The following is a 21993-nucleotide window of genomic DNA, read 5'->3' as shown; positions in this document are numbered from 1 at the left end:
GTTTCTACCGTTTTTTTTCCCCGTTAAAGGGGTTTTTTTGGGGAGTTTTTCCTTATCCGCTGCGAGGGTCATAAGGACAGAGGGATGTCGTATGCTGTAAAGCCCTGTGAGGCAAATTGTTATTTGTGATATTGGGCTTTATAAATAAAATTGATTGATTGATTGATTGATTGATCAGATAGGGAGTATATATTCAGCATCTGTCATCTTAGAAAAGTCAAAAGAAAAGAAACAGAGTGAGACTGCGAGAGAGAAAGAGAGAGCGCACGTGCGCACAAGAGAAACGCAACAATGATTTACAATTGTGGTGACCTCCTCCCAGGCTACCTTTGCACCATCAGCCCATGGAGGTCTGCTCGCAGTTCCGTATATTCGGACACTGCGAGCTTGGACCTCCCGGACCAAAACATCAGTTTCCTCCTGGGAGAAGTTTGGCCGTGTGACGCTGCTGCTCTCTTCTGCCATGGCGAATTGAGTAAACTCTCATTACGCCTTTGCAGGCGCATTTAAGGGCGAGGAGAGGGGCTCATTTGATTGGTGTGATGTGTGTAAAACCCACTCCACGCCTTCTCTCCTCCGTCTTTCCGACTTGCGCAGGTAGGAGGGATGGAGGTGGGAAAGAGTAGTAGCTGCGCCAGGCGCACGGTGTGCCAAACTTGCAAAATCCGCCTGGCCACATCCAGTTGGCGAAGCGCAGGTGCGCTGCGCCCCCGCCTCATCCGGTCTGCGAAACTAGAGCCCTAACGCCCACTTATGCTGTATAAAAACTTGCAGTAGATGCTCCTCAGGGAGCCTTTTCTCTGTAACCTCATCTTGTGTGTTGCACTGTGAAACGCTCCTTCTTGTACAAGAAAATAAATTCTGTTAAACTTTGATATTTCGGCTCCGGTCTCTGTTGTTTTAAGGGTCATTACGAAGTAATTCTTTTGACAGGCAGAAAATGTGGTAGGGGATGTGGCAAGATGTCAGGCTCCTTTTCGGTTCTCCAGCCAGCTGCATCACCAGGGAGTGTCTCTGACCTGGAGCCTCTGTTTGCTGGAGACCGACTCCTTCCTCCCCCTCTGCCTCCCTCTGGGGTGCAGGGTGAGGAGACCCCCACTTCCTCCTCCTCATCATCGTCAACGCTGCATACAGATGTTACACAGTGTGTTAGATAAGTTCAACATGAGAGTAATACAATAATGATGCGTATTTAGTGCGAAATGCTTTCAGTTGTGTTACATGTATATTTTCTTTACTTTACTCTAACTCAAAAACAAACAATATTTCATGAATATATACATACATGTCATAGGAAGGATCTCTCCCTTCGATGAAGTCGGCTTCATCTCCACTGTCGGTAGAATCCGGACCAGATGAGTGGACTGAATCTCCATCCGACGCTGTAATTAGCTCGAAAGCTTTGTGCCAGGAGAAAAGCCGTTTCGTGCATCCGGGTTGTTGCGGTTCCATAAATATATGTGTGCGAGTGTGTGGTGAGTATCTATGGGTGTGTCTAAGTGTTGATGTGAAAGAGTAAAATACAAAACGAGAGCAAGAGCGAGTGTGTGACTGCAAGCTGAGAGAAATATTTACCGCGGAAAAAAGAAAGAAATTTCCCGGTAAATGACATCACTCCTTGTTGTCGCGGGTAGTGTCGCGAGAAAGACACGTAAGAAAATCACGTGACAGTTCATGCTCACAACGTGATGACGCTTAGTCCAGCATAGGAAGTGCTGTGAATACCCGCGATCAGGATTATAATGTTTTTGTTCTGTGCGCTTTTTACTGTATTTCTACAGACCTATCAGTGCAAGGAAACAGCACTCTGGAACATGATGAATGCATGGTATGTTAATGTAACTCCTCCGGTTTTAAAATGCAAAAAGAATTATTGCTCTATCTTATTTGTTTGCAATTCTACCGGCATTTAAAAATCAATATGCAAATGGAGTCGCGGGCGCTCCCGCCGGTAGGAAGGAGTTAACAGTTAGCTCACAGTGATATGCATTATCGTGTTGTAATTTCTACTGTATGAACAACATTTTCTGTTTCATCTCATTTTTAATCAAATGTCACAAAAATATTTGACAATATACCTGAAATCAGCAGAATGTGAGTTTTTTTTCCAAAATATTATCACCAACGCTTTAACTGTTATTGATATCTGGTTGTGTTTTGAAGATACTGACCAATGAACTTCAGAGGGGCGTGGCTCAGCAAATGACTCCACAACGTTTGGGTCAATCATCACAAACCTCGCAAGCAATGTCTCAAGCGGTATCCGGAACGTATCCTGTTAAATTAATTGAAATTGACCACTAGGGGGCATCACAAATACAAAAAATGGGCGTTGGATGACCAAAGTCTGACTATAAACCAGAAAGTCATTGTCAAATTATTACAAAACTCGCAGGGTATGTTAAATAATAACCATGAACAATGTGTATTTAATTATTTTGAAATTGGTCAATAGGGGGCACCACCACTTACAAACAATTGCAATGGCCTTTTGCAAAATTTGGCCATAAATTAGTGAGGGTTCATTCAAACATCACCAAACTCAGTGGACTTTTTTAACTAAGCCATTAAAGCATGCCCCAAAACGTTTCTGCAGCCGACCAATAGGAAGCGACACAGTTTCCAAAGAAGAGCGTGGCCCAGTAGAGATTTGGACTAAGTGAATGAGCATATGTCTGATTGTCATAAAATTTGTTTATTGTTTTTAATGCAGTTTAAGTGTCAGAGTTCTTGATGACCCAGCTTTCAAGATATAAGGGTCCATGCTGGCTTGAACCACAGAACTGCCACTTGCAGGTATATCTGTATTTGTGCTCGGTCTTAGATTTTGTTTTAGCGACTTCTTTGGTTTTCCTTGTCTTACATCTTATCAATGTGTATACAAACAGATGGAGTAGGGGAAAACCCAACGAGTAACCAATAGTGAACTACTGCGGTAAAAATAGTAAATAACTTGCTACAATTATGCAACAAAGGTAAATACATCATGTAAAGACATTTACAAATTCATAATCATCATTTTAAGTTCTGGACTTCAGATACAAAATTATACTGTCCAGGTATGAGACATTAGGAAACCTGCAAAGCATTTTTCCTGTTCAACAAGAACAGCTCAATGAGTCTCAAACAAAGTGCACTTACCGATGGTGATCTGACTGACACAGCTGTAGAAGGTTCCTGAAGAAGCATTGTAGCTGCTACTGCTGGGCTCACGGTCTGTGACAGGTGGAGAGATCACACATGTAGATTCTGTTATTCAACTTACACTACAACAAAGGCATGGATTTTTAGTACAGGTCACCATTACAGTTTGTTACCTTTACAGCCATTGCCTTTGTAATAGCAAAAAAAGTTTTTTTCTGTATCATATATCCTACAGTTCCAAATGTGTCCACTAAGCCACTAAGCCTGGTGCTGGTCCTGGGGGTTTGAGAAAAGCCATGACCCTGCAGCGTTACAGGAATGAAACCCCTAATCCTGCAATGTTAGTGCCCTGCTCCACACATTCAGCCACACAAGGGGAAAAACCTTTGACCTTGGCAGAAGTAAGAAAAAAATAAAATCCATGAGTCTGGCAGCTTTAATGCCTTAGTCTACCAATTTATGATGGGAATGAAATCATCCACTGTGAATAAAACACTAGCAGTGAATGAGCCCATAACCCTGAAAGTCTTAGAGAAAGAAAACTATTCACTAGTCCTGACAGTGTTAAGGGAGGGATGCCTCAAACCCTGCGGGAGCTGTTTTGTCGCTTACTGATCTGGATGCACCCCAGTCTGCAAATCTGCCTTTACAACCCCTAACGCTTTGATTAAGAGGCTATAACATACCAATTCAATCTCACAGTAGCTACAGTCTCTGATGAGTGTTAGGCCAGCATAGCACAATAAAAGAATACATATGGAATGTGATTGAAATGGTGAGATGCATGCAGCAAGTAATTCTTGCAAGTTTACTGGCACACAACCACAACTATATGCATGGGCGGATTATAAGACAATGGGCCCCTGGGCACAGATATGTAAAAGGCCCCACAACCTCTCCAACACAAAAGCAAGACACACAGACTTTGTGGTAGTTTTGCATTATTTGTTGTTGTTTTGTGTCTTTCTTTAGTTCTTATGCACATTTTTTATCATTTTGTGTTTATTTGAGGTTGTCTTTTAGCCCCTTTCCTCCAAATTAGCTGTGGTTCTTCAACAGATCCTGAAAATATAACTTTGGTGCTATCTAATCTGTTATTACAGATATTTGTTTTCACCCAAAAAACAAGCTTGAATGCGTTACTACTGAGACAACTGTACACTTTTTTTGTCTGACAATTTCTCACTTTACTTCTCCATTCTCTCTTTCCAGTCTGTAATATGACACATTCTGTAATATGACATATTCACTGATGTTGTCACTGTTCGCACTGCTGCTGGGTTTTTTTTCTTCTTTTTTGGGGGGTTCTGAACCAATTTCTTTTTGGTCAAAATGCTCTAAACGTTTCAAAATTAGGCGCAGGAACTGGAACAGAACTGTTTCCATGTTGGTGGAAAAGGGGTATGTGTGGTCTTTTTGTGTCTCTTTCTGGTTGGTAATTTGAGTGACATTTTGGGGGGGGCACCTGAGACTTTGGGCCCCTGAGCCTGTGCCCAGTAGGCCTATTCAGTAATCCATCCATGACTACACGTATACAACACTATACAGTACAGTAGATTATAGTCAGGTTTATTTTATGGATTTGTAACTAGTTTTGTAGCAAAAGGTAGTATCTAGGGCTGCCACTGATTATTGTTTTCATCACTGATTAATCGGCAGACCATTTTAAAAAGCCTATAGAATGTCACAAAATGGTGAAAAATGGCCAACATATTTTCTTTGTTAACATCATGATTTCTGACCAACAGTCCAAAACCCAAGGATAGCTCTACTAAAAACCACTGCTAAGTCATTAAAGGTAAATGCAGGAATTGCCGGTTATTGTGTGCAAACATCACCGGGGAACGTGAAAAGTTATAGTAAACCCTAGATTCACTCTTGTTTTAGAACAAGCTTTGTCAAACTGAGGTGTCGCCTTGCTACATTTCCATTTTTTTCGATGGCGCAATTTTCATAGCTACCTCTCAGATGTGTGCTGCTTATGGCCTGGCAACTGGTCGCTGCCTTTTTATAAATTCCCGACCTCATCTATGTGCTGTGCCCAGGAACGTCCCCACCACAGTAAAGTAAGAAGAAAGTAAGAAAATACAGGCAGAGGGTAATACAGAAGGTCTCTGCAGATAAATATACCTATGAGTCCTATGAGTATGAGTCTTTCTTCATTTTTTATTTTTAGGAAAATCATGCATAGTATAGCTTTCCAACAGACATGGCACAGGATATAAGATTCATGTTTCTGACAATACTTTCCGTCTAGGTTTTTTGGTTCCGTCTCCTTAGGGGGCATATTTGGCTCTTTGGCTATTGAATGCTAACACACTCTCACTCCGACCTCGTCACATATTGATGTTTTCGTCATGGACTTTCCACGTCCACATACCACGTGCAAGGTACCCTGGGTGAGTTGGTTGTTGACGTTCTGGGACACCGTGTCAAGTTCTGCCTGTTACATGCATTGTCTTCTTTCAAGATATACTTCTGTTTTCACAGGAAATAAACACACTACATCGATACAACGCTGTGATTTGATGTTTTTTTTCCTTCTACAATAAACACACGTGGTTAGGTTTAGGAAAAAAGAACAGGGTTTGGCTTTAAAATCTTTCGGGACACGAACACTGCTCTCTCGGGTGAAAGTTGATGTTTGTTTAACCCATCCACCACCGCTCCCGCCCACCCACTTGGACTTTCGCTGCCTTAACTTTCATCCTTGTTCTGCCGCATTTCCCCCTGATGCCGCTGGGCGCCATTAAACTATAACAGTAACTGGCTGCGTATGATGCCGATGTCTGTCAAACCAAAACAATGAGCTGAAAGACAATGATTCATACAGCTGAGGGGAAATGCAAATTTAAGCAGTAATTCTCTGTGGGTTTGTCATACGAGCAACACCTCACACATTACACATTGTCCTACTATCCAATGTAAATATAAAAATATCAAACAGTGCAGCTTTAAGGTCAGATCTACATAATATACGATATTAACACAGAAAAAAAATTTAAAAAATAATTTCTTCTTTGCAGCCTTCACAACTTTTCGATGTATTTCTACAGTATACAAGGTGCTACTATAATGAATTACAGCTTCAATCAACCTTGTGTGTCATTCTCGCTGCCATCATGGAAAGTTGTCCCGTAAATATACAGTATCGAATCACTTGAATGACTTGACGAGAAACACTGCTCTCCATCACTGAGGTTCCACATATAGTTCCACATATAGCAAGAAAGTAAAGGGCTAATTTGGAAGTTATCAAGGGAGACAGAGGTTAAATGATTAATCTGCCTCAGCAGAGGAAAAGACTTCCCGTGGCACTGCAGTCACTACTCTAAGGTACAGCCTAACATTATTTTGCCTTGGACTAAGAGCTGAATACAAATGCTTTTGCTCATTTTGCAACTTTTATAGAAAACTCTCATTTCCTTATACTCTAATCTAACACCTACAGCCCCATCAAAGAAGAGCAACTGCAGCACAGTGCAGACATTCATCACTGACCGAGAGTCTTTTCAGTGTTAGCTGGCACATTTGCCTCCATGTTTGGAGATAAACCTGCAAGTATCATTTATTACCAAAGTTATGAGAAGTCAGCGTGCACGTTTCACAATCCACATGAGCAGCTTCCAGTGACATCCATAGTGTATAATCAGATGAAGCTTTGGAAATGTTTTCACATCATTCAAGCTTTGTGTGCAAAGTCATTTCACTCACAATGAGGTTCATCCGCTATCTTTACTGACTGTAGCAGCTTCACAGGTTGATAGATAGACTACTGTTTTAAGAGCAGCAGATAAGAAGCCACATACTCTGATGCAGCAGCAGTGCCTCTAAATGATCTTTTCATCCACAGGCAGCTGTAATCTGAAAATAAAGAGTGTAGTGTGTGTGTGTGTGTGTGTGTGTGTGTGTGTGTGTGTGTGTGTGTGCGTGTGCGTGTGTTAACAAAGACTGAATATGTTTCAAGTTAGAGACTGTCATGAAAGGGGCTCTAACTCCTGGCAAAAGAAAATGAAATATTTCTAAATCATACTGTTTTGCTCAGGACCCTGGTGGTCCCTGTACACAAATTTAAAACCACGTGCCGTCACAGACTTGTTTATTTATCTGGTGTTATTCATAACTCATTAAGGGAGGTGCTCCATTCATTTTTCATATGAGAATATATAGGCTAAGTCTTGAGTTATCCCAAGCAGTCATCTGGAGCATTTTGGGGCGCCACACCCTCATTCCAGCCCACACTCAACAGTGAAATTAGGATAAACTGAGGAAGCCATATGAACTACACATGTGATGACACATCATATAATAAGTCATGTTACTGTTTACTGGTCCCATATGGTGCATAGGAAGCATTTACCTGCGGATCCGGAGGAGAGGCGCGTCGCGATGGCGCGGCGAGGACTCCGCGGGCTTCCCGGACAAACCCGCACCACCTCCTCTTGACATTGCAAACAGATGACCTGGTTCTCCTGATTTTCTCCGACTTTGCCGCAGCCCTTGTGCTCCCCCCCGGCCTGGATCTTCATACCTGCGCTGATCTGACGGACCAGTCGCATGTCTGCTCCTGCCTCATGCTCCAGCATCCTCCTCACCGGCGGCGGTCACACTTATTACGCATGGCTTCGGCGTGTGAAGGCAACAACTTCTACTGTACCTAAAGCATCCTAAAACTCCACCCACTGCACTCGCTTTCAGACGATGTTCATTGAGAAGCTGCTCCCCGCACCGGCTCACCTCCGCTCCATCATGTCAGCCTCTCTCTCTGCCCGTGCCGCGGTTGATGTTGCAGTCTTTACGCACGACCGCAGGCGTGGCAGCTTCACGTGGCTGGCGAGGTCGCAGTGTCAAGCTCCTGTGGGAATAGAAGTGGTACCAAGATGAAGAAGTCATAAAATAGGTCTCTACTAAGTACCACGGGGACGCTGCAAAACCCAAAAGCATAATTACTGTAATACTAATTTGATGAAAATGCCACAAAGTAGTCGCTAGAAGTTCATCAGAGGACCACGGAGATGCATGACATAACTGTCCAATGACGCCTCCAGGGAGGGCCGGGGCCGGGGGGGGGGGCTGGGCCTCCCAACGAATATAACTGGATTCCGACATTACTATCATTAAGAAGTTGCAACCTGACAACCTAAGGCACCCATTGGTACCAACATTAGCTAAGAAAGGTAGGATGGACTCCAATGCGCGCCATCGTCACTTCACATGATCAGACACTTGACAGTGCTATATACAGTAGTGTATATATCAGATGACATTGTTTTTCCATTTAATAAGGGTTCTTCTTTGAACAACAGTCGAAGTTAGGTTAAATTTAGGCAAGGGAACAAATGGCATGGCAACACATTCTCACTCTGACCTCATCACATATTGACGTTTTGGTCATGGACTTTCCACGTCCACATACGATATGCAAGGTATCCTGGGTGAGTTTGTTGTTGACGTTCTGGGACACCGTGTCGAGTTTTGCCTGCATTGTCTTCTTTCAACTTCCGATTCACAGGAAATTAAAGTTTACATACAATCTCTTTCAAAATAAACGTCGCACTATTGCCATTTTTTTTCCTTCAACAACAAACATACATGGTTGGGTTTAGCCACCAAAAACACGTGGTTAGGTTTAGGAAAAAAGAACAGGGTTTGGCCTTGGAATCTTACAGGACGTGAACACCACTCTCTCAGGTGAAAGTCGGTGTTTGTTGATACTGCACCACTTGGACTTTCACCGCCTTAACTTTCATCCTCGTCCCACTACGTTTCCCCCTGACACCACTGGGCGCCGTTAAACTGTAATGGCAACCGGCAGCTTATCATGCTGATGTTAAAGGCCGCCTTTTATTTGTTGGTTTCTGACGCTGCAAATCACTGCCTAAGCACCAGATTTCAATGACAGCGGAGTGAGACCGTGCTCCGCATGGCATTTTTAAAGGGATCCTTTAACTCTCACCTCAAGATATCTGAATAAAATGGGTTCTCTGGGTACCAATGACTCCTTTAAACTATAACTATATAACTATATCAATAAGGCTTATTATTCCATACAATTATTGCACTGCTAATTTTAAGGAAAAGGACAGCCTGTTAAAAGAACAATGAATTGTCTATCACAGATGCATTAAAACACATTAAAACAGGACTGTTGTGGAACTTAAAACGTTAAATGTTCTGTAATATTAACTATAAAATGAGAAACCAAAGTATATCAGTATGCAACGCCTTAACTCTCCATACTGACTTTCCTGAATTTCCACTGTAGTTATCTAGGAATGAAATAAAGAAATTACATTTGTTCTCCTTACTGTAACAAAGTTGTATTTTTGTGTTTTAGAAAATAATCTTAAAAATTTCAAAAAACATTTCAATTTTTAGAAATCTAATTTTAAAAAAATCAGGATAAAATACCCCACCCACAAAGCAAAACAACTGGTCGAACAGTCGGATCTGTCTATTTATCTGCCTATAAAGGGCATTTCAGTCACACTATGCAGCATTCATCAAACACATAAAGTAAGGTACAATCTTCTCAGCTAACGCTCTATATAACAGTTGTTCTAAGTGGCATCCTCAGAGACTAAAAACAAAAGTCACCAGAAAAAAGCATTAAGCATTTAAAGATCCCGAAAACTTACAGTGAATGAAACTCTCACTATTGCCAGAGGCAGAGCAGTTTTGTTTGAGATTTCTGTTCCTCTATTTTTCCTTCCTCTGTGCCCTCCTATTTGCTTTTAAGTTAATGCAGAACTTGTATTAACTGCTGCAGGCAAAGGTGGCGATCCAGTAGCAGGACCATATACTCACCTATTTTGATTATTTTATCCTTCCAGTTTTTATCCACCAGCAGGGACCCTTATTTATCGATCATAAAATATACACAGTACAAAAACTGATCTGGCATTGTACAGATGTTTCTCAAGTCTGGCAAAGCAGTGCAAAAGAAGGAGGAGCACCCAAAACTATGATGACACGGTGCAACAAAGCTGCAAAGGTCACTTTCCTGTGACACACAGGCTTTGTTTGACAGCTTTCCATCTAACCAGGGGCTGCCAGCTCAGTGGTATCACTAATGTGAAGAACTGTAATGTTTAAGCTGCTTAGCTAGAAATTTGTAATGCAAGTTGGGCTTGAGCTGGAGCATCATTGCTGCTGTTTCTCCTACAACAACTTCAACAGTAAGTAAACACTGATTTCATAAAATTAAATATGTCGTTTTCTGCACTTTATTGTCAGGAGTTTGTCCACATTGGCATTAGTTTGTATTTAGGACCAGAAACCTTCAGGGAAGCAACACCTAATGCTTTTTATCACTAGCTGCGGTTTGCTTATCTGCTGTCAAGCGATCAACTTGGAAAGGCGTCTAGCTGAGCACATTTCTTGTTCTGCTGCAGTGAGAGCCGTCAGTAGCTTTCGAACACAGCTGGCAGGAATGCTGTTCTGACATAGAAGATCCAGCAGTCACAATATTCAGACAGGTATATTGACACTATCACTACATTGTTGTCTCATCTGATGATAAGTGACACTGATGTCCCAGGCGTGTTTGCTTGGAGTGCTGGTTGTGATTCATTTTGGTCGAACACAAGGAAAAACATTTTACTCAAAGTAGATTGCTTTCTGATTGGAGTTCATTTCACTACCAGTACACCAGCTTTTATATTATGTATGTTCCAACAACTGATATTCACCACAAATGGGAACTGCCCATTGTTCCGACCATATTAAACCCATTGTTCCAAAGTCCCGTTGTTCCAAAATCATCATGAAGCCCTGTGGTTAAGGTCTGGTTAGGTTTAGGCACAAAAACCACTTGGTTAGGGTCAGGAAAAGATCATGGTGTGGGTTAAAATGAAAAAGAAAGTGACAAACACATAAGCTGTGAGCCTGCTTCGCCTCAAGCCTTTCCCAGCTGGCCCAGGGCTGGTCACAGCGCACCATCAAGGTAGAAATACGCCCACCGGGAGCCGTTCAGCACCGCGGACCGTCAGACTAATGGGATGTTGGACCAATGACATAGACCCCACCAAATAGGTTAAGCCTCGTATCGCCATTTAGATCAGCAGCCCCAGAAGTTGATGAAACAGCCGTCTCCAGAAAAAGGTGAGGAAAAAAATAAGGATTGTTGCACTGGGTTAAGGCACTGTGTAGGTAGTTATAAAAAAATCAGGTGCCTTTCAAGGATAGGGTACATAAGCCTACTTTACACTACATGGTTCAAGTGACCCAATTCCGATTTTTTCCTCTCAAGTGGCACAGATCGGATCTGTAACATGAACGTGTAAACAGGAAAAAAACGCATGATATCAGATATTGTCAGATCAGATTCAGGCCTCCTTCATATGTGGAAATATATCGGATATGAATCAGATATCTGCCAATAGGTCTGTAATCTAAACAGACAGATCGGATATTTCCTGGCAATCCACGTAGTACGTCATGAATAATGCGACGACAGCACATTTTGATGATGTGCTCATGAGCGAGGGAAAGGAAGGAAAGCCGAATAAATCGCACGTTAATCAAAAACTATGTACCAAAAAAAGCACAATCTATCCCGAGTGAGACAAACTGCTTGATCCCCGTCTCCAGTGTACCAGCAGAGAACCTGCAGAACCGAATAAGCAAAAAAACACACCAGGCTACACAGCCTCTCTACCTGAGCAGCTGAAGCTACGGCTCGCACCCTCGACACACACACACACACACACACACACAGACGCAAGTGTGAGAAATAAATATATGAGGTGTACGCTGCTTTTCTATCTTTTTTTCCTTTTCTTTCTTTCTTTCTGTCAGTGACATACACTCCTAACACAGGACGGGTTGTTTTTATTGACTGAGTTAATTATTAAGCCATAGTGATGCGCGGATTGGCTCTGATAGCACCCGAATCAGCATGTACCTATCAATCATCCAGCCGCACCCGTCTGCAGCTGCACGGACATTCCCACCACTCTGTGTAGGCTAAGTTACCTTTTAAATTATGTGGAGCAGCGCCAGCTTTCCAGGTGATTTATTCTTTAACGATTAACTTCAAATATTTAAAGTTAGTCCTTAAAATTGCTTTCAGTAATGTAAACATTTTCATGCGTGCAGTACTGTCGCTGTAGCAAATACCGTGGGACATTTACACAGTGGTCAAGAGTGCTGGACCGGAAGTCTCGCACAAAAAAACGGAAGCTGGCTGCGTTCTGTTTTGCCTCCGTGTCTCTGTGAAAAATAAGGTGAATAGAAAATGTAAACAGCAGTCAGGAAAAATCGGATATAGGCAACAAATCAGAATTGGGCATCAAGGCATGGTAGTGTAAAGGCAGCCATAGTCACATAAAGATGAAATATGTTGACTGGCCCGCTCACTTAACCTAAAGTCCATGGTACAGGCAAGCAGTCCAAAAATGCATCTGAGGCACTGTAGTTACTAATCCTTTATCAATTCATGGATAAACCAACGTGTTTTGACTAAAGAGACTTCATTAGGGTGTAAGATGCATTGGCAATAGGTGTCTCATGTAAGGGTCATGTGACCTGTTAGACAAAAACCACATTGAAAGAAATTGCAAATGACAATGAAGTAGATGTATACTATCAGTAATTCACATATCTAGTAACAACAAGTCGCTACATAATACCCCAGTTTGGTGTCTAAAAAGCAAGTGGAAAAACAGCAAAGACCTGCTAAATCAAATCCTGTTGTGTGTTTGTTGGTGTCGAACAGTAGTCTGCACTTATCTACACCTTGGCAGGTGACTCACCCAGGTAACACACAATTCACCATCCCCTCCATCTCCTGATGACAAAGTCAGTTCATAAACTACATTAATTTAGAAACGCTGACATGATTGCCTGACATCAGCTAGAAGTGTCAAACTCCATTTACAGTCAGCTCGGTGAAGTGGGCCAGATCCATGCAAATAGTCATGGTTTGCAGAAATGTATAATGGCAACATTTTCTTCTGGCAATTAGGCTGCAAGAAGACAACTTCAGTTTATATTTTTACCTTAATTAACCTCTTTTTGTGGCCTAGTCTGGCCAGGCGTGCAGTATCATGATAAACAGCTATTCATGAACACTTTGCAAAAAAATAATATCACACATACAGCAGTTTCTTAACAACTACAAACTTCAGTAATGAAGCTGCAGCACCAATTGATTATCCTACTGATTTCTTACTGAATGTTTCCCACAAGAGGCTGGAAAACATTGTAAAGTGCAGAAACTGAGCCAACTAAAAGCAAGTAAAAGCTAAAATTCTGACTCCAAACATGGTGTATAATCTCTGGCTTCCAGCTTTGGCAGTACACTACTGAGCACTCCGAGAGCCTTTGAGAAAGAAAACACTTCATCTGAGGAAGGCCCCTTTTGGCTCAAGGGAAATAGCCCAGATCTGTCGAGTAATAACTCAGCTACTGCAGAGATCCTTTATACTGTTCCACATTTACAAGCAGGGTGTAGTAGACCAAATTAAGCTGAGCAAAGTCAAACCTGCAGTCTGGTAATCAAACTGCGTGTCAAGTTAAGTGTGTTTAGCTTGGAATCATCCTTTGCTTTACACGTAACGCTGTCATCATCTCTGACAGCTGTGACTTGGGTGTTTTTGTAGGGGTAGAATATGTGTGTGTGTGTGTGTGTGTGTGTGTGTGTGTGTGTGTGTGTGTGTGTGTGTGTGTGTGTGTGAGGGAGGGAGAGTATAGCGAAATCAGCTGCATGAGCCAGTGCAACAAAAGGTATCTATAATGTTCTGTCCATCTCCAGTTACAGTACCTGTACATTCTGTACAATCCAATACTACAGGAGCTCTGACTACAGCCTCACAATAAAGTCAACACCTCCCTGACACAACTGAACTGCTCTGACTTATCCAGCCCCATGGCTTTTCCTTTGCATAAAACTGTTTTACAATGCAAATAAACACAATTCCAACATTGGCTTCACAAGTAAGCAAACAACTGGCCATTAAGATTTGACTCCTATAAACAACTGAATACACAAGAGTAAGTTTTTAAACACTGCTGGATACTCAGTGTTGAAATTGAAATTTTATAGCATTACATTTGGTGTAATACCTTAACTTGTCCTCAGGGTTATCCTAACTGTCTTCTATGGAAGATTTTAAATGGCTAAATCAAAACAAATCCAATCAAGAGAAAGTAAAATAAATGCACATTGTTATATGCATGTTCTTTTTATGTTTGCAATTATTGTCGTAATTCAATAAAAATGTGTTAAAGGACGATTATTATGTAATTCTCTTTGTAATAAATGACTAAATTGTTCTTCGTTGAGACATGAATTGTCCATGTCACATTAAAATTAAATCTAAGGCAGAGTGAAAAGATGCACTGCATTTTAGTATTGCTATGGAGGACTTTCCATCCATCAATCCATTTTTATCCGCTTATCTGGGGCCAGGTTGCAGGGGCAGCAGGCTAAGCAAAGCACCCCAGACGTCGATCTCCCCAGCAACACCTTCCAACTCCTCCCTGGGGACCCCAATGCATTCCCAGGAATATATGAGATATGTAATCCCTCTAGTGTGTTCAAGGTCTGCCCCAGGGCCTCCTACCAATGGGACATGCCCAGTCTCTCAGAACACCAGTTATTAACACCTCCTGTTAATTACTGCCCCACAAATGATGTTATGCCCTTTACATAAAGTTAAAAAGTTAAGGTACAGTTACGGAAGTTAGGTTTGGTTAAGTGAGGTTATAATGGTTAAGATTAGGGAACAAAAACATGGTGAGGACATACTTTAAAATAACCCAAAGTTGACATGGTTCCAAACACAGTTTCTGAACAAGTTAGTTTTGGTGTCACTGCCTCTTGGCTTTAGCTCTTGGTTTACTTTACACACTTCTATTTGTCTTCTCGTGCACTGAGCTGAACTGCCAATAAGAGGTATTTCATTCACCAACAGGCTCCATTTGCAGATTCAACATGTTGAATTGGCCCAAAAAAAAGCCAACGGACGCCAACAAGGGGACGAGGGTGGCGGATGTTCACCAACAGCCCAACTTTAACCGACCAACGGCTTGGTGTGTCAGGGCCTTTCAACTACAAGAAAGAGAGGCTGTGGTCTTTGGTTGTGGTCTTGGTTAATGGTTGATCGATCAAAGGAATTTCTGGAGTGGCTGGATTTTGTTTACTTCTTATGATTGAATGAATTGAGAATTTTGTAACGAGTTCAAGTTTTAGCAAGCAATGTTCTTTACAATAGCAAGGCGTCGCTTGCCCCTCCTCCTTTTTTGTTGTATTTCATCAGGCACCAGAAGAAGTGGTCACAGTTCTATCTGGCAGCCTGAGATAAAGACTGATCATCAACCATGAAGGCCAGAGCTTGTAAAAGGGAGTTCAGCATCATCTTCCTCTTGCTGGTTGTGTCTGTCTTAATCATTCTGCTACAAAACATGGAGGTGAGAACCTGACTTTGGTGGGACTGCTTGAAGGGGGACCCTAATATCAGTAATGTCTTCACTGCAAGTAAATCTTATTTGAGTTTAAAGTATTTTCTCTCTTAATCCTGCATCTTGACTAACTGACAGCAGCAGCTTCTATAGTTAAAGGTTAAGGCTGGCATTGTTCTAAACCTTTGTGACAAGACCAACCTACTGGTTCCCATTCATTCCTACTGAAGACATAAATCTTAACAAATAGTTCACAAATGTAGTGTTTTGAAAAGCCAAGTCATGGCCACAAAATGTTGGGCACTGAAGAGATGACTAAATGCGATTTCAGTTGGACTATAAATTACTCTTTAAATATGACTTTTGACTCTAAAAAATATCTGTGTGTGTTACTGTCATCATTTTTGTTGTGTTCAAAGCTTAATATTCCTACTGAATCATTAACTTTAACCTCCACTGTGATTTGTCATGATTAATCAGGGGAAATTAGTTAGAGTTGTTGTCTAACTTCTCTCATCAGTTTGTGAAAATACTGAGGGTCTTTGGTAAGGGTATGAGGAACACACACACATTTGAAACAGGGGAGGTTGTGTGTCATCCATCCATCCATCCATCCATCCATCCATTTTCATCTGCGTCTCGGGGGGAGCAGGTTGAGGAGAGTCCTCCAGATGCCCCTCTCAGCAGCAAAGCTTTCCAGCTCCTCCTGGGGGGATCCCAAGGCGTTCCCAGGCCAGATGAGATATACAGGAAAGCAGTAACTTAGTCCATAGGGACTTCAGTTGGGAATCAGAGGGTCGCCCGCTCAAGTCCCTGTGCAGACCAAATATGGAGTGTAGATTGGTAGCTGGAGTGGTGCCAGTTTGCTTCCTAGGCACTGCTGAGGTACCCTTGAGCAAGGCACCAAACCCCCAACTGCTCAGGGCGCCTGTCCATGGGCAGCCCACCCACTCTAACCTCTCTCCATGTAATGCATGTATAGGTCCTGTTTGTGCATGTGTGTGTGTATTCAGGCCTGTGTGTACATGACAACAGCGTGAAAAGACTGAATTTCCCTTTAGGGATTAATAGATATTGTATATATTCTTCTAATCGTGTCCAGAAAACCTCTAACAGGAGGTGCCCAGGAGGAATCCTGATCAGATGCCCCAGCTACCTCAACTGACCCCTTTCAACATGAAGGAGCAGCTGCACTACACCGAGCTCCCTTTGGATGTCCGACCTCCTCTAAGGCTGAGCCCAGCCACCCCACGAATCAAACTAATTTTGGTCGCTTGTATTCACGATCTCATTCTTTCTGTCACTAGTCAGAGTTCATGACCAGAGGGTGAGGGTTGGGACATAGATGGACCAGTAAATCAAATGCTTTGCCTTCCAGCTCAGCTCCCTTTTCACCACGACAGTCCAGTGCACTGCCTGCAACACTGCAGAGGCTGCACCAAACCGCCGATCCATCTCGCTCATTTATGAACAAGACCCCATGATACTTGAACTCCTTCGCTTGAGGCAGTAATCAACTGGTTTGCGGCAGAGAACCATGGCCTCAGATTTGAAGGTGCTGACTCTCTGACTGCTTTACACTTGGCTGCAACTGTACCGGTGCATGCTGGAGGTTCCCAAACTGCACCCCTTTCTCCCCCTGGCTGTGCCTCGAGATCGAGAACGTGTTTAACTTTGTGCTGAATGTGCGGACGGAGCTCTCACTTGTGTCATACAGGGACTGGATGGCTTGTAACAGTGAGCATACCCCGTAGTCCCGCAGTACCCCCCACAACACTCCCCAAGGGATGCAGTCGAAAGCCTTCTCTAAGTCCACAAAACACATATAGACTGGATGGGCGACTCCCATGACACCTCCAGCAGCCTCTCAAGGGTAAAGAGCTGGTCCACTGTTCCACGGCCAGGACAAAATCCACATTGCTCCTCGTAAATCCAAGGTTCGACAATCTGTCGGAACCTCCTTTCCAGCACCCTGGAGTAAACTTTTTGCGGGAGGCTGAGCAGTGTGATACCCCGATAGTTGAAGCACACCCTCCAGTCTCCTTTTTTGAAAATGGAAACTACCATCCCAATCTGCCACTCCTCAGGCACCATACCCAACACTGAAAAGGCGTGTCATCTGACAGCCCAATAGTGTTCAGAGCCTTCAGCATCTCAGGGCGAATCTCATTGACACCCGGCGTCTTGCCGCTGGGGAGCTTTTTGACTAACTCAGCAACCTCAAAGTGCTCCTTTCACCGCTTGACGATATCCCCAGTTGGAGTATTATTTCAGCCTGAATTAGCCCAAATTAAAATTGAAAGGAAAAATAGAAAACAAAGACAGAAAACATCAATCTTTTATTGTATTTCAGTGCTCAGAATAATAAGGCCACTTGTAGATGTTAAAAAGAAAAACAAAAACCCTGAAAAACAGAAATTGGACATTGAAATGACAAACTAATATTGTAAATTGAGTATTTGAAAATTAAGAGTAAAATTTAACATCCGGAATGGAAAGTAGAAATGCTTAAATGTAAATGCCCAAATTGAAAAATGAAAACATATTGTATATAATCTGAAAGAATTTGAAAGACTCAATAAATTATTAAAATACAAGTCATGTTTTTTTCATTTTCCTCCTCGTTTCTATCATTTTTCTTGTAAAATTTTAGATTTTCCTTCTTTTTTTTTCTTTTTCTTTTTTTAACATTTTCCAGGCTGTATTTTCATGCTGAGGGCATGGTCAAAAGTGGAGGGTGGGGCTGGAGGAGGGAATCTGCCTGCAGCAGTGTGAAATACAGTACACTTAAGGCTGCAGACTGCTCCTGCTGCTGGTCGGAAACCAAGCTTTGGTGTTTTAAAGATTCCTAAACTCACACAATAACACAAACAACCGATTGCGGCAGTGATAGACCAGCAGGTTCACATGTTCGCTGAGGTAAAATTATTGTTTTTGTCAATGGAGTCTGTTCTTTGAAAAAAGGATAGATAAACTTCACTTTTAGTTCAGTTTCCCATTGGAAAGGGCTGTCTGTTTGGGAGGAACTGGATACATGAGACTTGAATTATACTGCACCAGTTGTGTGAGATTTTGAAAACGGATGTTTTGATATAGTTCTTCTCTTTGTAAACCTGGACTATGACTTCAGTTCATCAAGATTTTTTTCAGTTTTTGGATTCTTCGTTCAGTCGAGGCATACAAGGAAAACAAAGTTGTTCTTTTTTTCACAAATTCAGTGTAACACAGGGTGAGTAATCAGAATACAAATGGTCATTTGGGGGTTGAAGTATTCCCTCAAAGGAATACTTTGCAGATTTTCAACCGGCTTTGTATCTTAACAGTGCTAAACTTCCCAAAACTCCCAAAATTTTTCCGGATATTTTCAGACGAAAAGCAATGCACCCAAATTCGTACATATCCCATGTATTTTGAAAGGCTGCGATCACGTGACCAATGCGCTGATGGCAGTAAATAAGGATGCAGTCTCAAGCATTTGTAAGGAGGCAGGTTGGGGTGGTGGATGGGTCACAAAAAGCCAGACTTTCACCTGGGACTTTCCCCTGGAGTCACGTGTTCGGATCTGTCTGAACTTGGATTCATTTTACAGAAAGTCCTCACCATTTTTTTCCCCCTAAACCTAACCTCCGCAACTTTACATTAACTACATAACTGTACGTTAAGGATGTAACGTCATTCATGGGGAACAAAGTTGTAGCATATTATACAAACTTTTTTGATAGGATGTCATACCACTCTATGAGAATACGTTGTCCATTTTGCCAGTGCCCAGAGTTCCTGGCTCATCTCCCAACTATAATATGCTGGATGACACAGTTTTCACAGGCTCTAGGGTTGTTGCACGAACTTCAGATTGTACTTTTGAATGTGGATTGAGACAGAGACCTGCATCTACCTCTCTCTCAAACTTAGACCGAAATCCAAACAGTAAAACTAGGCAAAGCTGATCAAATATAAAATGTTTTCAGAAATATATTTTAACTTCATGTTTAACTGTTATACAAGATTATTTGGTTCTAGCCTGCCACCATATTGCTTTCTGTTTTCAACTCGCATTCCGTCACCCACCAGCGGGAGCATTTGTTGGTCCGGTGTGGTGCAGTGCATTCTGGTAGTTGTAGGTTTTCTACCTCTTGCCACAGTAGTCCTTTTCCTCTGTTTTCTCTGGTATGTAGCACCAATTTCAAAGTTATTAGTTTAGTTACTTTATTGTCATATAACACAACAGAAAAGCACATATCAACACAGAAACATAAGAACCAGCACCAGATGTCCACAATCCTTCCATCTCGCAACCCCGCAACACCAGAGCTAGTTTCGAGCAGCGCAACCCAAGGCGCGCTCAGTTTGATGGTTTGGCAGACCGAGGTGCGCTGAGATGGGTGTGGCGGCGCAGCAGGGGGAGGTGTCCACAGATCCAGCTTGGCACAGTGACAGTTTCGGCAAAAAGGCTTCGCTGAAGGTGCGCTAGAAGCTCGCCAGCTGAAACCAGGTCTACTGTCAACGCAGGCGGAGCGCAGCCGGTGTAAGCCGAAGTTTGGCTGACCGGCGGACAGTGTGCACACGTCACCAAAACCTCACAGGCAGGTTTCCAGAATATCAGGCACATTAACGATGCAATAAATAGCCACAAAACCACTATTCAATGCAACTATCTGCAATCAGCACATAAATTTATCTCTATATCGACTGTCCCGTCACATCTGATGTCAGATCAAAGGGGATTGGCACCGTTTGGCACGCGTAATGGAAACCCAACCTGATTTGATTAACACAGCTGCAAACTAATATGTTCACATCCCTCTCAGCCAACCACAAACAGCCACAGCATCAGATAGGGAGTATATATTCAGGATCTGTCATCTTAGAAAAGTCAAAAGAAAAGAAACAGAGTGAGACTGCGAGAGAGAAAGAGAGAGCGCGCGCGCACGAGAGAAACGCAACATTGATTTACAATTGTGGTGACCTCCTCCCAGGCTACCTTTGCATCATCAGGCCATGGAGGTCTGCTCGCAGTTCCGTATATTTGGACGCTGCGAGCTTGGACCTCCTGGACCAAAACATCAGTTTCCTCCTGGGAGAAGTTTGGCCGTCTGACGCTGCTGCTCTCTTCTGCCATAAACTCTAATTACGCCTTCGCGCGGCGCATTTAAGGGTGAGGAGAGGGGCTCATTTGATTGGTCTGATGTGAATGGGCTGTGTAAAACCCACTCCACGCCTTCTCTCCTCCCTCTTTCCGACTTGCGCCAGTAGGAGGGACGGAGGTGGGATAGAGGAGTAGCTGCGCCAGGGCGCACGGTGTGCCAAACTTACAAAATCCACCTGGCCACACCCAGTTGGCGAAGCGCAGGTGCGCTGTGCCTCCGCCGCGCCCGGTCTGCCAAACTAGAGCCCTTTGTATCTATTCAACTTACAGTTTGGTACCCTGTACCTTTTGCCTGAGGGCAACAACTCATATTTGCTGTGAAGGATGTGGTTTGGGTCACCAGCAATTTTGGGGCCTTGCCTCCTCACCGTCTCCTCAAATATCTCCTGGAGAGAGGATGGGGGTGGCATGCCGATAATTTTTCCTGCTCGTCCAATCAAATTCTGGAGTTGTGCTTTCAATTTAACAGGCAAGTTACCAAACCAAGTTGCGATACCGTATCTGATGATTGATTCAATTGATGCCCTATAAAACAATAGCATAATTTCTTTAGTGACACCATATAGCCTGAGCCTACATAAAAAGTGCAGACGCTGATTAATTTTTGAGCATACATGCTCTACCTGATCCGTCCATCTAAGCTGACAGTCAAAGTACAGTCCTAAATATCTGAATGTGCTCACTTGTTCAACTTCTTCCTGGTTAATAAGCACAGGGCTGTGGTCGCCCACTGACCTGAGATTGAAGATCAAGGGCTCTAGTTTCGCAGACTGGGCGAGGCGGGGGCGCAGCGCACCTGCGCTTCGCCAACTGGGTGTGGCCAAGCGGATTTTGCAAGTTTGGCACACCATGCGCCTGGCGCAGCTACTCCTCTTTCCCACCTCCGTCCCTCCTACCTGCGCAAGTCGGAAAGAGGGAGGAGAGAAGGCGTGGAGTGGGTTTTACACACATCACACCAATCAAATGAGCCCCTCTCCTCACCTTTAAACGCGCCGCACGAAGGCGTAATGAGAGTTTACTCAATTCGCCATGGCAGAAAAGAGCAGCAGCGTCAGATGGCCAAACTTCTCCCAGGAGGAAACTAATGTTTTGGTCCAGGAGGTCCAAGCTCACAGTGTCCGAATATACTCCCTATCTGATGCTGTGGCTGTTCGTGGTTGGCTGAGAGGGATGTGAACTCATTAGTTTTGTTAATCAAATCAGGTTGGGTTTCCATTACGCGTGCCAAACGTGCCAAACGGTGCCAATCCCCTTTGATCTGACATCAGATGTGACGGGACAGTCGATATAGAGATACA

At 43.0% G+C, this 21993-nt stretch overlaps 2 protein-coding genes across 9 annotated transcripts in view; one reads left to right on the top strand and one right to left on the bottom strand.

Annotated features, from left to right (window-relative positions):
• Positions 1–10075, bottom strand: part of LOC126384673 (anoctamin-4-like) — a 78685-nt gene extending 68610 nt beyond the window's left edge. Inside the window, exons 1-3 of one of the 3 annotated variants that reach the window (XM_050035849.1) lie at positions 9952–10075; positions 7505–7999; positions 3142–3216 (exon numbers count right to left, since the gene is read on the bottom strand). In XM_050035849.1, the coding sequence (XP_049891806.1) occupies positions 3142–3216; positions 7505–7730 (301 nt within the window). In that variant the 5' untranslated portion in view covers positions 7731–7999; positions 9952–10075. Of the gene's footprint in view, positions 1–3141; positions 3217–7504; positions 8000–9782; positions 9847–9951 lie in introns of those variants that run through there. The other 2 variants (XM_050035851.1, XM_050035850.1) reach the window with 2 other exon arrangements.
• A 92-nt stretch (positions 10076–10167) lies between these two features.
• LOC126384674 (NXPE family member 3-like) overlaps positions 10168–21993 on the top strand; it is a 47119-nt gene continuing 35293 nt past the window's right edge. For 2 of the 6 annotated variants that reach the window (XM_050035860.1, XM_050035857.1), the window contains exons 1-4: positions 10169–10322; positions 10539–10622; positions 15063–15180; positions 15408–15558. In XM_050035860.1, coding sequence (XP_049891817.1) covers positions 15469–15558 — 90 coding nt within the window. In that variant the 5' untranslated portion in view covers positions 10169–10322; positions 10539–10622; positions 15063–15180; positions 15408–15468. Of the gene's footprint in view, positions 10323–10538; positions 10623–15062; positions 15559–21993 lie in introns of all 6 variants that reach the window. The other 4 variants (XM_050035858.1, XM_050035855.1, XM_050035854.1 and 1 more) reach the window with 4 other exon arrangements.

This window comes from Epinephelus moara, chromosome 23 (genome assembly GCF_006386435.1).
Source record: "Epinephelus moara isolate mb chromosome 23, YSFRI_EMoa_1.0, whole genome shotgun sequence".
Classification (NCBI taxonomy): domain Eukaryota; kingdom Metazoa; phylum Chordata; class Actinopteri; order Perciformes; family Serranidae; genus Epinephelus; species Epinephelus moara.
Note: the sequence above shows the minus strand (reverse complement) of the source record. Positions and strands in the feature narration are given on the sequence as shown.